Source organism: Citrus sinensis, chromosome 9, assembly GCF_022201045.2.
Source record: "Citrus sinensis cultivar Valencia sweet orange chromosome 9, DVS_A1.0, whole genome shotgun sequence".
Lineage (NCBI taxonomy): Eukaryota > Viridiplantae > Streptophyta > Magnoliopsida > Sapindales > Rutaceae > Citrus > Citrus sinensis.
Window position 1 is genome coordinate 22,409,290 of NC_068564.1, and position 14,513 is coordinate 22,423,802.

Sequence of the window (14,513 nt, forward strand, 5' to 3'; positions counted from 1 at the left end):
TTTTTTTACTTACAAAAGTATCCCCCCCAAAAAAAAGCGAAGCCATGCCTGTGGCGGAGCTCTTTCTTTCTGCCTTTCTTCAGGTCTTGTTCGAAAGATTAATGTCCCCTGAGTTGCTGAAGTTAGCCGGCCAAGAGGGTGTCCGTTCAAAGCTGAAAAAGTGGGAGGAAACACTCAAGACAATTGAGGCAGTGCTGATCGATGCAGAGGAGAAGCAGCTCACCGACAGGGCTGTGAAGCTGTGGCTGGATGACCTCCGAGACTTGGCTTACGATGCAGAGGGCATACTCGATGAGTTTGCTACTGAAGCCGGGCTTAGATTGTTGAAGAAACGTGAAGCCAGCCCTAGCAGGGTTCGCAGCCTCATCCAAGGTGTTTCCTCTGGTGCAAGTAGTGTTATGTCCGGTATTAGCATGAGGCCTAAGATTAAAGAAATCAGTAGCCGGCTTGAAGAACTCTGTAAAAGGAGAGCTGTTCTTGGATTGGAAAAGATTGCTGGAGGGTCAACGCATAGTGCTGCATTAAGGCAAAGACCACCCACCACTTGCTTAACTAGCGAACCAGCTGTTTATGGGAGAGATGAAGACAAGGACAGGATGCTTGATATGGTGTTAAAGAATGATCCGAGTGATGCTGCCAACTTTCGAGTAATACCCCTTGTGGGTATGGGAGGCATCAGGAAAACAGCACTTTCTCAGGAGGTCTACAACGACAAGTTAACGGAAGCTTTCGAACCCAAAGCTTGGGTTTGTGTTTCTGATGACTTCGATGTTCTCAGGATCTCCAAGGCTATTCTGGAGTCGATCACCCTCTCCTCTTGTGGTCTGACGGATTTGAATTCAGTGCAGCTTAAGCTAAAGGAAGCTGTGTTTTAGAAGAAGTTTTTGATTGTCTTGGATGATGTTTGGGACAAGAAGTATGAATTGTGGCAAGCTCTTAAGTCTCCCTTCATGGCTGGAGCACCCGGCAGCAGGATAATTGTGACTACTCGCAGCATGGTTGTCGCCTTAACAATGGGATCTGGTAAAAATTATGAGCTGAAGCTTCTGTCTGATGATGACTGCTGGTCGGTGTTCGTAAATCATGCATTTGAGGGCAGAGATGCTGGCACGCACGGAAACTTCGAGTCAACTCGTCAAAGGGTTGTTGAGAAACGCAAAGGTTTACCTCTGGCAGCTAGGGCTCTTGGTGGTCTTCTTCGATCTAAGCAGAGAATTGATGAGTGGAGAGCTATATTGGACAGTAAAATATGAGACTTACAGGATGAAACTGAGATTCCTTCTGTTTTGAAGTTAAGCTATCACCATCTGCCTTCGCATTTAAAAAGATGTTTTGCCTATTGTGCAATTTTGCCGAAGGATTATGAATTCGAAGAGGAGGATCCGTTCTTTTATGGATAGCAGAAGGTCTAATTCAACAATGTGAAGACAGTAAACAACTAGAAGATTCGGGCAGTGAGTATTTTCATGATCTCTTGTCAAGATCCTTGTTCCAAAAATCAAGTAACGGCGGATCTATATTTGTGATGCATGACCTTGTGCATGATTTGGCTCTATGGGCTTCTGGTGAGACTTGCTTTAGATTGGACGATTAATTTTCGGTGGATAGACAGTCAAGTGTATTTGGAAAGGTTCGTCATTCCTCGTACGTCCGCAGTGGTGATTGTGATGGGATGGGTAAATTTAAAGTTCTCGACAAAGTTGAGAATCTGAGGACATTCTTGCCAATATTCATGGAAGATTTTCGTTTTTTTTCTCCTAGCTACGTAAGTTCCATGGTCTTATCTGATTTGCTACCGAAGTGTAAAAAGTTGAGGGTGTTATCTTTGGGAGGATACTATATAACTAAGGTTCCTATATCAATTGCAATCAAGGCAAGATAAAATAAGCAGCCTCTTTACCTTTCTGAAAATATGAAAATCTGCATCTACATTCATTCTTTGACGATGCTGACACAAGCATGAGCTGCCAGACAGATACCCTGCCATTGAAGACTCAAATGTGACATGGCAGACCAGGATGTGTGCAGTGCGTGGCTGCCGTATGACATTGCAATGAGTTATATAGATTCAGTACATAAGAAAAAAATCTGATAACTTAGTCCCAACAAATAATGGAAAATTATTTTTCAAAAATCTTGCCAGTAAAATGTTATTAATCCTTTAATTTCTAGGATAACATGTAACATACAATTGATTGTTTATCTTCATTATGGAGATAGGACTTACAGAGAAGTAAGAAGACACTGCAACCATCTTGATTATCCTCTTGGTAATAAGACCAGATGATAGTTTGTGATCTTAGCTAGTTTTATGCTGACTACTGCTGCATTCAACTGCAAAATCTGCACATTGGCATCCCATAATTACTGTTGAAATAATGCATATCAGATTAATGCAGCTTTCCTTCATTGCCTAATTTCATGCATAATAGAACATACACTTGAATTCTAAGACGAGTATTTTCTGTGAAACTGAAAACAACTTAAATGAATCCATAACAATCTGAATAACAGTTCTGGGGATAGAAGTTGACATACGTGACACGATAAATGGTTGGCGTGGAAGATAGGAGTTCCGGTTTTGGGAAATCTGAAATTATAATCCAAGTAAGAGAAGTAGGCAATATCATTCCCTTCTCTTCATCGGGAATGGACGCTGCATCTGAGCAACCATTAATGCAGAGAGCTGTAGGAGAAGTGAACTCGCGAAAGCCCCCACTTAATGAGTGGCTTACAAATATTATCACCAGAAATTCCAAGGTATCTTAGGTTGGTGGATAAACCCCTCTTCTGGGAAGAATTGAATGCCCAGACATTGCCACCGGAGTAAATCTTGAACAGAGTTGAACATGCCAACTCGTAGGCCTTTGAGCTTAGCACAGTTTTGGACTGAAAATTCCATGATGGTGCCGAGAAGCAAATCCTCCGAGAAAGAAACAAGATTTTGACAGTCTTATATATTAATGCAATGAAGATGGCTAAGATTGTGTAAGCCTTTGGGTATGAATTACATGCAAGTTACAACCAGAAGAGCAATATTAGGATTTTGGTTTGAGATGGTTACTTAACGAAGGAAATATAAACTTTAGCGAGCAATTACATAAAGGCTGGTGATATTTCCACCCCATAAATTTTATTAACCTACCCTAATTTTAAAAAATTATTACAACAAGTGTACATTATTTTTTGAAATTTTAAATTAAAAAGAAATTTAAAAATTTAACATTTTTTGTCCCCAATGTAGATTGGTGTCTAAGACACCATGTCTTCGAGCAATTGTTTAATTTGAAACTTTAAGTTAGGTAAGGAGCCATAATAATATTTAAAATAAGTTTTAATAAATTTTTTAGGATGTTGACTAAGAAGTAAGAAAGAAAATTACTGGAAAATAAGAGTTTTAAAGTGAATCAGAAAATTAAAAAATATATATATGTATTTTCACTCCATATTAAATGTGTAAGGAATTAGCACTAAGAAACTATACAAATATAATTAATAAATTTAGGGATATAGAAACTTTTTGACCTAAATACTATTTGCTTGAGGAAAAATAAAAGCTTCTCTTACACAAACACACACACATAATTCTTTTAGTTTCCATTGAAATGATTGTTAATATGTCTTTTTTTGCATTCTCAAAATTTTCAACTCTAGCAGGTGTTGCTGCCCAGTAATGAACATTATCTCTAATTTTTTTAAACTCATTTTTATGTCACAGATAAAGCATACCTTACTATCAAATTCAATATATGAGCACAACAACGCATATGAAAGAATTTGCCACCCATAATCATTGAACTAGTAGAAAATTTCCCTAACAACAAGTCAATCATGGAATCATTTGGAGCACAATTATCAACAATTATAGTGGACAACTTTCTATCTACATTCCAATTATCAAACAATCAAACAACTCATTGTACATTACCTCACCACTATGTGGAGCTAGCACATATATAAACCTAACATGTGAAAAAATAATTAAAATATTAAACAGTACATTAATTTATGCTTAAAAAAAAGTTTTAATGAATATTACCTCATAATACGACTTCACAACACTCATGAGCTATCAATGTAATGTGCTGTAATAGTCATGTACCCTTGTTTGGTTATTGACAATCCACATATCTGTAATAACTACAATTCTACTCTCACAAGCTTCTAAAATACTCATTGCCTTCTTTTTTTCAACATCATAAAGCTTCAAAATTTCAGCTTTTATGGTATTTCTATTAATAGTCTCAATAGAAGGTTGGAGTAGTTTCAACAAGTCATAAAACCCAACATATTCAACAATGATAAAGGAAGCTCATGTAGTATAATCATTACAACAAGCTTTATTGTTGCCATATCCCACTTTGATTTAGAACTGCAATTACTAAGAGTAGTGGTTTCATCAACTTTAGAAGAAAAATATAGGTGCATTTGCTGCACATTTTTTAATGACCTTCTAGGACAACGTTTCACATGATTCATCAAGTGATTAGTACCTTTCAAATATTGTTCTTGCATTACTAACCCACAGTAATTGGAAATCACCTAAACTTCCTCACCCAACTTAACTTTTTTGAAATGATTCCAAGCATAAGAGATTACTCTGTCGCCGCCACTTCGTTTTTGTGAAGTGATAGGAGTAGTATTACCCCTACGGCCATGGCCACAGCTTCTCCTTCGAACTGTTGCTATTGAATTGGTTCTAATTTAACAATTGTATCATCATTATTTTCTTCTTCTCTCCTAACCCTCACACACACACACACACACTTTCATCACTCTTTTTAGAGACATCCAGATCAATTCTTTGTTCATTTTCCATCATGATTTTGTCGCCCTACAAAAATTATGTCAAGACATAATTAGTTCTATAATTAACAACTAATCCAGCAACTTCTTCCAATTTATATGTTATTCTTAACCGTAAAAATTATACATATTTTGAAGATACCATTTATGTTCTATTAACAACAACAATCCAAAATAATTCAAAATTAAATAAACTATAAATAATAAAATTGAAGCATAACAGAGTATGGATATTAAAAATCACAGAGTATACATATTAAAATCACATAGTATAGATATTAAAATTGTAAAGAGAGCATAACAGCACATAAATTACAAAAGGAGTATAAATAATAAAATCAAAGCATAAAAAAGCATAAATTGCAAAGAGAAAAGGTGACTCACAAGTATTCACAACCCCAGCTTATGAATATGATGATGAACACAAAACACAACCACAATCGAGGCAGATTTCAACCCGTTTTGCTGGTCGCGACAAAGAAGGCTGGTGATGCTAACGAGATTAACACAACTGCAGCGGAAAGGTGGTGATAGTCGAGGTGATGACGACAGTGACTAATCTGATTTGAAGAAGAGAATTAAAAGAGAATTTGAAGAAAGAGTGAGAGACTAAAAGAGGAAACAGTAGATTGTTGCCACTAGTGTTATGCTAGGGCTCCTTTTATTTTTTTTATTTATATTGAATAATTTCTAAAAAATAAATATTAAAATAAAAAATATCCAGATCTAAGTTCCAGATTTGTAGGTTCACTTGAACCTGAATCCAGACTAAGAAGTATTCGGGTTCTCAAAATTTCATTCGAATTTAAGATGAAAATTGATTTGGTGCAGGTTGAAACCAGATTAGATTTTCTGGGTTCAGTTTGGGCCCGAGTTTGATTGTCATCCCTAGGTTGGGTTGGAAAGAGTTTGTGAAAATCCAGCCCAACCTATTATTGAATAAGTTGAGATAAAATCAGCCTAATCTAATTAAATAAACATGTTTAACCTAATTCCACCCAAAACTTAAAGCATGAGGTTGGGTTAAATGTCAAATCAAAATAAAAAAATTAAATAAAAAATATGAAACTTGAAATGAAGATTATTGAAATCAAATATAAATTTGCTATAACATGAAAATTATATTCATTGTCTAGAGTTCGATAAAGAAAGGTCAAAAACCAACTTCCTTAAAATTAAGAAAATTTCAATAATGAGCTTCTAAACTTTATTTTTGACTTCCTACATCTCTTTCTCGAATTCCAAATTCAAACCTTTTAGATAATTAGCTAGCATAATGTCCACTAACATTAATATATCGTTGTCATCATTATTGTTGTAATTGTATAGGTTGGGTTGAGTTCATCATAATTAAACCAACCCAACCCAATTATTATTGGGTTAAAAAAATTAATCCAATTAACCCACAATAATTTATTCAATCCATTAGAATTAAATTAAATTTGATTTGATTGAATTGGGTCCACTAGATTGGATTGAGTTTGTCAACCCCTACTATAAGTGTTGTGAAATTTACATTTTATAAATATTATTGGACCTTGTTGTGCCACGGATAAGCCCACGATAAAGTTCATTTTGGACATTTGTTTAAGTATCGGCGTGTTTTCTGAAGGCCTAATGACTGCAGATCCATGTTGGATATGGCCTTTTACGAAGGTGGCGTTGAGACTTTATAAATAAGTTCGCAACATTGGCCCCTACATATTTTATTTCTTTTCATTATAGTCCAGCTTTAGTGTTATCTTATTTATGCTTAGGCATCCCCAACTTTTATTGTAGACCCTTAGTTTCTCAACTCAAGCTTTGCCCTGCTCGCTCTCTCTCTCTCTCTCTCTTTCTCTCTACTTACTTTCCCAAATTTAATAAATTTTCTTATAACACTTGCCCATTTTTCCTGTTTGGATTGCTTCTCAAAATATAAAAAATTCACCTGTGATTTATTTAATTTCTCAATACCACAAATGCAAGTTCTAGTTTAAAGAGTTATTTGTTTGTACGATACTAATATTTAGGCTACGAATACAGTATTTTATAGGTACCATGCCTCATAACTTGTGCACATTAAATGATTAAATTTTATTGACCTTTTTTTTTTCTGACTATCTAATAATGCCCAAGATTCGGAGTACAGTATTCTTGAATGCCACAGTCGGACCCTAATATCTAACCGAAACCTTGGTAGTTTCACAAAATATCAGTGAAATCGATATAAATTTTGTCATCCATTACCAATGACCATGATCACAAACATGCTAAAGTGGACTATATTTTGATCCCCTTTTCCAGCTTTTGAGCAATGTCAACGATTGAAAAAGCAGAAAAGCCCATGAAATTAGACATGGCCATCATTGCTGTGCTTAATTGCGTGGGTAATGTCATCAATCGATGGGACGAAATTTCTTGGCTTTTTGTAAGTCTTGCTTAACAAGACTAATCATGAGTGCTCACATTTTACTAAAAAGTCTCAAATAAAGAAAAGTGCCATCATGAACTGCTAAAATTGCATAATGCACTGCCGGCATTATTAACTTTTAGATAATTTACTATTGTCTTCTAAACTATCACCTAGTAAGTAAAAAATTTTTTGGACAGATATTTAATTAGTATAGTATCATGTAGAATTAGGTCATATCAAATTATTAAAAAAATAATAATAGAAATCAATAAATCACATCATTTAACGATACTTAGGTTGAAAAAAAATCACACCCATAATGTTACTAATAATTCAACTAAAGTAAAATCACTAGTAATTTAACTAATATGGTGGACAAGACTTCGGTTGTAATGCCAAAATTTATTTTATTCGACCAATTCTTACAAAGGACTTGTCTGGAAACCAATTTTTTGACCTGTTTTCAACTTCCAATTGGTCTCTTAGTATCCTCATTATGACCTTAAATCAAATCAACCAATTTCTTAGGACATTTCAATTTTCAAGTGTGTTTTCATCTCTCCCAATCCTTATGACTTGAAAATCAAATCATTCACTTTTCACGTTTACTGTGTTAAAGCGTATCTTTTTTTTTTTAAGATATGATTCTTACCTAAACGCTTTAATTTTTCAATTAAGTAATTTAATAAAAGAGAACTATTAAGATTTATCTCTTTTTTCGTGTAACTTTTTCGCGGTTTTGCTACTAAAATTAGACCGTCAAAATATTTGGTAAAGACTTATAACTTGACTAAAGTAAGAAAATTGATTATTTCTACGAAATTATACATATATTGACACCTGAAGACTCCATTCCGCATGAGTTACGAATTAAAAACCGCGAACTACCACAATACCAAATAAAGCTTAAAAATTAATATCATATTGCATCATAGTTCACACATGCTAGCAAGGAAAATTTTAATGTCTGCTTCACCACCTCCCATCGTTCTCCATCTTTTTCTAGAGACAAATAATCTTTTCAAGAATTCCAATGAAAGAAATTCAATCTCGAATAAAAAAATGTGCATTTTTCTCCGAAGAATTTTGCTGGCCACCATATACTATTTGTGTACATTCCTCATTAAAAGTCCAAGTTTGGTGGGGGTTGGTATTAATATTTCAAATCCCTACACCAAACACAATCGTTTTATTAATTTGTTCGTTTCTGTCAATTATTGAGAGCTTCATAGGTTTTGGAGTCAGATTAATTTCAATGATTTTTAGTTCCGAACTTTCTGTTCTTAAAATCAAAATTTTTAAAATTGTTTATTTATTTTCAATTAAATTAAAGGAAAGGAGACTCCAATCTCCATAGTGACATTTTTTTATAAACAAAAAAAGATATTTCCCCCTTTTTTTCTAATTAACAAGGAACGTTCAACCTTATTTTCATTCCGAGTAAGATAAATTTTATATATATTTAATAATTTATTTAAAAGAAAACGTTATAAAACTGTTTATTATTTTTTTTTTTCAAAAAAGATGAAGAATAAAAAAAGGTGGGTTTGGTGAGTTCACATGAACTAATAATACATTCTCTTAATCTACGCCATTTGGCATTTGCCCGTGACGTCCGCCTACCGCCGCTCACTCCCACCGGTTATAGCCGGTCATCCCTTTGCCCTTTCATGTTCATCGTTTTTCGCAATTTCACTTGCTATCCAAGCGCGTGCTTCCACCGCCAGCCACGATATACTACTATATTTTCTGCTGCTCCTTGCATTTGGTGTCTCCATGTAAGCATGAAGGTTACACACATTTTGTTAATGGTTTTTCATAAATTGAATTGAGAGATTTAGTAGCATGAGACATTTATACAATTTTTAGTCTTTTTTTTTTTAGGATTTCACATATACTTAATCTACTCCCACCCCGTTCACAAATGAAAATTAAATAATTTCTCTTTCAAAAATTAATATGAAATGAAATCGATCCCTTCAAAGAAGAATCTAACACACTCTGCAAAGCAATATGCTAATATGTGAGTTTAAATATTTATTTTTGTTTACGAAGTAATAAATAAAAAAATAAAAACATCCATGAAAGAAAAATTAAAAAAATTAAATAGTACTTTAGCCACAAAAAAAGTACTTTGGATAGCTTAAAGCCTTAAAGAGAAAAAAGAAATAATCATAATATTGAGCTAAATACAACAGTTTTTTTTATGTATTAAATTATTTAGTATTCAAAAATTATATTAGACATAAGAGTAATTAATTTACAATAATATATCCTGAAAAGCTTCTGTGTGTGAACACGCGCATCTTGAAAACGCGGGACAAGAATCCAAATTTATTCCAACATAATGAAATAAACAATGTAATAGTTTTTCAAAGAAACAGACAAATGTAGGTATTGACGTTCAGAGATAGCTTATTAATGGTCACACACTCACACTTGCTTATTAACTGTTAAAATTTGTCCAAAAAAGTCAGCTCAAGGTTCAAACACTGAGCTCAAGCCTTAAGTCACTGCTCAGAGCTCAGTGTCTTTGTCCAATAAATAAACAAATAAAATATAGATTCTATCGAGACTGAGAAAGAGAAAGAACTTTCCTTTTTCTGTACTGCACTTGGCACTTTGCTTCCCTCACTATTTTTCTTTATTTGAGTTGTCCCTCCTGACTATTTTCGATTTGAACTGTATCTTCTTCCTTTCCCTTTGCTCTAGATTCTCTATCTCATGTATTTCTTTTCGGCTTTGGGTTTGAAAATAAGAAAGAGAGACGTCCAGTTTTGAAATTTGAGAAAGAACCCATTTGTGGAAAAAAAAAAAAAAAGTGTTTACCGCTCATGTTGGCTTCACCGGAGACTCTTACTTCATGTACAAGTGATGGGGCATTTTGGTTTTTGGGTTTAGACCACTAAAGTTTCTTCCTTTATTAGCTATCTTTTTCTTCTTCTGCTTCTTCTTCACGGCTTCACCTTGCATGTGTGCACCCACCACATTCAAATCTCTAGTGTTTAGTTTTTTGGATTTGGGATCTTGCTAATTGTTGATTCATTTGGGAAAAAAATAAAATGATTCTTTTTTGCCCCCCTTTTCTTGAGGTTGTTTTGGGATGTGTGGTACATGGATTGGTTTTATTTTAGGTCTCTTGGTTTTGGTCAAGGGTTTTAATGCCTAGTGGGGACTTGAGATATCCTTTGGCGGCTTTACCGGTTGTGGCGATTGACATTCTCTCTTCTTTTATGGTAAGTGTTATTGCTGTACTTGCAAGTTGTTGCTAGTTGGTTCTTTACTACTTTTGGCATTCAATTTTCTTCATTTGCAAGTTTTCTTTCTATATCGGGTGCTTTTATCAACATATTAAGATTAAACTAGTTCTTTATTTTGGGGATTTGGTTTCAGGTGGGAATTGCTGATCTCAATTTGAAGTCTTTATATTGATGCTTCATCTTCAAGTTGCAAGTTGAGCGCTGTTCGTTCTATTGGGATGTGGGAATGTAAGTTAAAGGTTCTTTATTTGGACTTCTTCTCGTATGTTAAAAGTTGTGTGCTCTCAACAGTATCAGAGTGAAATAACTCTATGGTTGTATTACTATTAGCCTTGTTTTAAATTGGGGTTCTTTGGTTTCAGCAATGGTGGTGCTGGGATTTGTTCCAATGACTTGCCTCAAATGGCTGTTCTTAGCTTTCTTTGTTTGTTCATGTTTGGGTCTCCAAACCCCTTTTCAGTCTTGTGATCCAAGTGATTTGTTGGCTCTAAAAGAATTTGCTGGAAACCTCACAAATGGGTCTATCATCACATCATGGTCTAATGAATCCATGTGCTGTCAATGGGATGGTGTTGTCTGTGGACATGGGAGCACTGGATCAAATGCTGGGAGAGTGACCATGTTGATTCTGCCCCGAAAAGGTCTGAAAGGGATTATTCCACGTTCTTTAGGCCATTTGAATCAGCTGAAATTGCTTGACCTTTCTTGCAATCATCTAGAAGGGGTAGTGCCTGTTGAGCTCTCAAATTTGAAGCAGCTGGAAGTTCTTGATTTGAGCCATAACATGCTATCAGGACCAGTTTCGGGAATGCTTGCTGGTTTGAACCTGATCCAGTCATTGAATGTGTCTAGCAATTCCTTCAATGGAAGCTTATTCGAACTTGGGGAGTTTTCAAATCTTGCTGTTTTCAACATAAGCAATAATTCATTCACTGGCAAGCTTAATTCTCGAATCTGGAGTGCCTCAAAAGAGATTCAGATTCTTGATCTGTCAATGAATCATTTCATGGGCAGTCTTCAAGGCTTGGATCACAGCCCCTCTCTCAAACAGTTACATGTGGATAACAATTTGCTTGGAGGTGACCTTCCGGATTCTTTGTATTCAATGTCATCATTGCAGCATGTCTCACTTTCTGTGAACAACTTCTCGGGCCAGTTAAGTGAGAAAATCAGTAATCTTACCAGTCTCAGACACTTGATTATTTTTGGAAATCAGTTTTCAGGTAAACTTCCTAACGTATTGGGGAACCTGACACAACTAGAGTTCTTTGTTGCACACTCAAATTCGTTTTCTGGACCACTGCCTTTGAGTTTGTCTCTATGCTCAAAGCTCCATGTACTTGATCTTCGAAACAATTCTTTAACTGGCCCTATTGATCTCAATTTCTCTGGATTGTCTAGTCTCTGTACCCTTGATCTTGCTACCAACCATTTTTCTGGGCCTCTTCCAAATTCCCTATCCGATTGCCATGATTTGAAAATTTTGAGTCTGGCTAAGAATGAATTAAGTGGCCAAGTTCCTGAGAGCTTTGGAAAGCTAACATCTCTTTTGTTTCTCTCACTGTCAAACAATAGCTTTAACCACCTATCCGGCACACTATCTGTTCTGCAGCAGTGCAAAAATCTCACCACTCTTATCCTTACAAAGAATTTTGTTGGTGAGGAAATTCCAGAAAATGTGGGTGGTTTTGAGAGCTTGATGGTTTTAGCACTTGGAAATTGTGGTCTTAAGGGCCACATCCCAGTTTGGTTGTTGAGGTGCAAGAAATTACAAGTTCTCGATTTGTCATGGAATCACTTTGATGGTAATATTCCTCCTTGGATTGGTCAGATGGAGAATTTGTTCTATTTGGACTTCTCAAATAACACTCTTACGGGAGAAATTCCAAAAAGCTTAACGGAACTGAAGAGCCTTATTTCTTCAAATTGCACTTCGTCCAACCCCACCGCTTCTGCTGGCATTCCATTATATGTAAAGCACAACCGGAGCACTAATGGTCTGCCATACAACCAGGCTTCAAGTTTCCCCCCATCAGTATTTTTGAGCAATAATAGGATAAATGGAACAATCCCACCTGAAATTGGACAACTGAAGCATCTCCATGTGTTAGATTTGAGCAGGAACAACATTACTGGAACCATCCCTAGTTCCATTTCGGAGATAAGGAACTTGGAAGTTTTAGACTTGTCGTCCAATGATCTACATGGGTCAATCCCAGGATCATTTGAGAAACTCACATTCCTGTCAAAGTTTAGCGTGGCAAATAATCACTTGCAGGGAACAATTCCAACCGGAGGACAGTTTTATAGCTTTCCTAATTCAAGCTTTGAGGGTAACCCTGGTCTTTGTGGGGAAATAGATTCGCCTTGTGATTCTATGCATGCTAAGCTGAAGCCTGTTATTCCATCTGGTTCAAACAGTAAGTTTGGTCCAGGCAGCATCATTGCCATAACATTCAGTATCGGTGTTGGAATTGCATTACTATTAGCAGTTACGCTGCTTAAGATGTCAAGGAGAGATAGTGGGTGCCCAATTGATGATCTTGATGAGGATATGGGCCGGCCACAGAGATTATCTGAAGCACTTGCTTCATCGAAATTGGTGCTTTTCCAGAACTCTGACTGCAAGGATCTCACTGTTTCAGACTTGTTAAAATCTACAAACAATTTCAACCAAGCAAACATAATTGGTTGTGGTGGATTTGGCCTGGTGTACAAAGCGACTCTTACCAATGGCACAAAAGCTGCAGTGAAAAGGCTTTCTGGGGATTGCGGTCAGATGGAGCGTGAATTCCAAGCAGAAGTGGAAGCCCTCTCAAGAGCTCAGCATAAAAACCTTGTTTCTCTTCAAGGTTATTGTCGGCATGGTAATGACAGATTATTAATTTACTCTTACATGGAGAATGGAAGCTTGGACTATTGGCTTCATGAGAGTGTTGATAAGGATTCGGTACTTAAATGGGATGTGAGACTTAAGATAGCTCAAGGCGCTGCTCGTGGATTAGCTTACTTGCATAAGGTTTGCGAGCCACATATAGTTCATAGAGATGTAAAATCCAGCAACATACTTCTGGATGAAAAATTTGAAGCTCATTTGGCTGATTTTGGTCTCTCCAGGCTGCTTCGTCCTTATGATACTCATGTCACAACAGATTTGGTCGGCACCTTAGGCTACATTCCTCCTGAATACAGTCAGACACTAACAGCAACATGCAGGGGTGACGTTTACAGTTTTGGCGTCGTTCTTCTTGAGCTTCTTACTGGTAGAAGGCCTGTTGAAGTATGCAAAGGAAAAAATTGTAGGGATTTAGTATCATGGGTATTCCAGATGAAGTCCGAAAAAAGGGAGGTTGAAATTATAGATGCATCAATATGGCACAAGGATCGTGAGAAGCAGCTCTTAGAAATGCTTGAGATTGCCTGTAAATGCATAGACCAGGATCCAAGACGGAGACCCTTCATCGAAGAAGTTGTTACATGGCTAGATGGTATCGGAATTGATGCTGCTTAGGAAAGAAATTCGATACTGTGTTTTCTTTTGTAACTTGTAAGTCTCTTTTCTTGTTTGGGGAGTTATAGTGGTATACCTGTAAAGCAACAGTTGTTCAAAGGTTGGGGTGAAAGCTTGAGCAAGTGACCTGGTTTCTCATAAAACAATTCGTCACTGCTCTGTACTGACAGATAAATGTTGTATACACAGGCTGTTTTTGCTATTTATAATAAGCAATTTGAATGTCTAGAATTTTTTATTTTCCCATCTTAGCTCGTCCTGCAATTAGAATGAATGTTTTCACTGTATGGATTTATGTGTTAAATTTGAGAGATTGCCAGTACTCTATTGAAAATAATATAGAGAAAAGAATATTGGGCTTTTACCGTTTGTGAAAAAGGACATAAAATCTCTTAACATTTTTAAAAAGTCATATAATCCTATTTTTTATTAATAAATTTTTTTTAATAATAAATTTATTTTTAATTTATAATTGCAATTATGTCCTTATAATAAATAAATCAGTATATTAACCTATGACATGTCATTAATGATGCGTATA

At 35.7% G+C, this 14,513-nt stretch overlaps 2 protein-coding genes across 2 annotated transcripts; both read left to right on the plus strand.

Annotated features, from left to right (window-relative positions):
- Window positions 1–21: 21 nt before the first annotated feature.
- LOC102608593 (putative disease resistance RPP13-like protein 1) lies at window positions 22–2,035 on the plus strand. The gene has a single exon (XM_006493954.4). The coding sequence runs from the start codon at window positions 45–47 to the stop codon at window positions 873–875; it is 831 nt and encodes a 276-aa protein (XP_006494017.2). The 5' UTR covers window positions 22–44; the 3' UTR covers window positions 876–2,035.
- Window positions 2,036–9,614: 7,579 nt separating this feature from the next.
- LOC102609589 (phytosulfokine receptor 2) lies at window positions 9,615–14,210 on the plus strand. Its single transcript, XM_006464720.4, has 3 exons — window positions 9,615–10,437; window positions 10,595–10,689; window positions 10,824–14,210. Exons 2-3 carry the CDS (start codon window positions 10,680–10,682, stop codon window positions 13,970–13,972), a joined length of 3,159 nt encoding a protein of 1,052 aa, XP_006464783.2. The 5' UTR covers window positions 9,615–10,437; window positions 10,595–10,679; the 3' UTR covers window positions 13,973–14,210.
- Window positions 14,211–14,513: the final 303 nt, after the last annotated feature.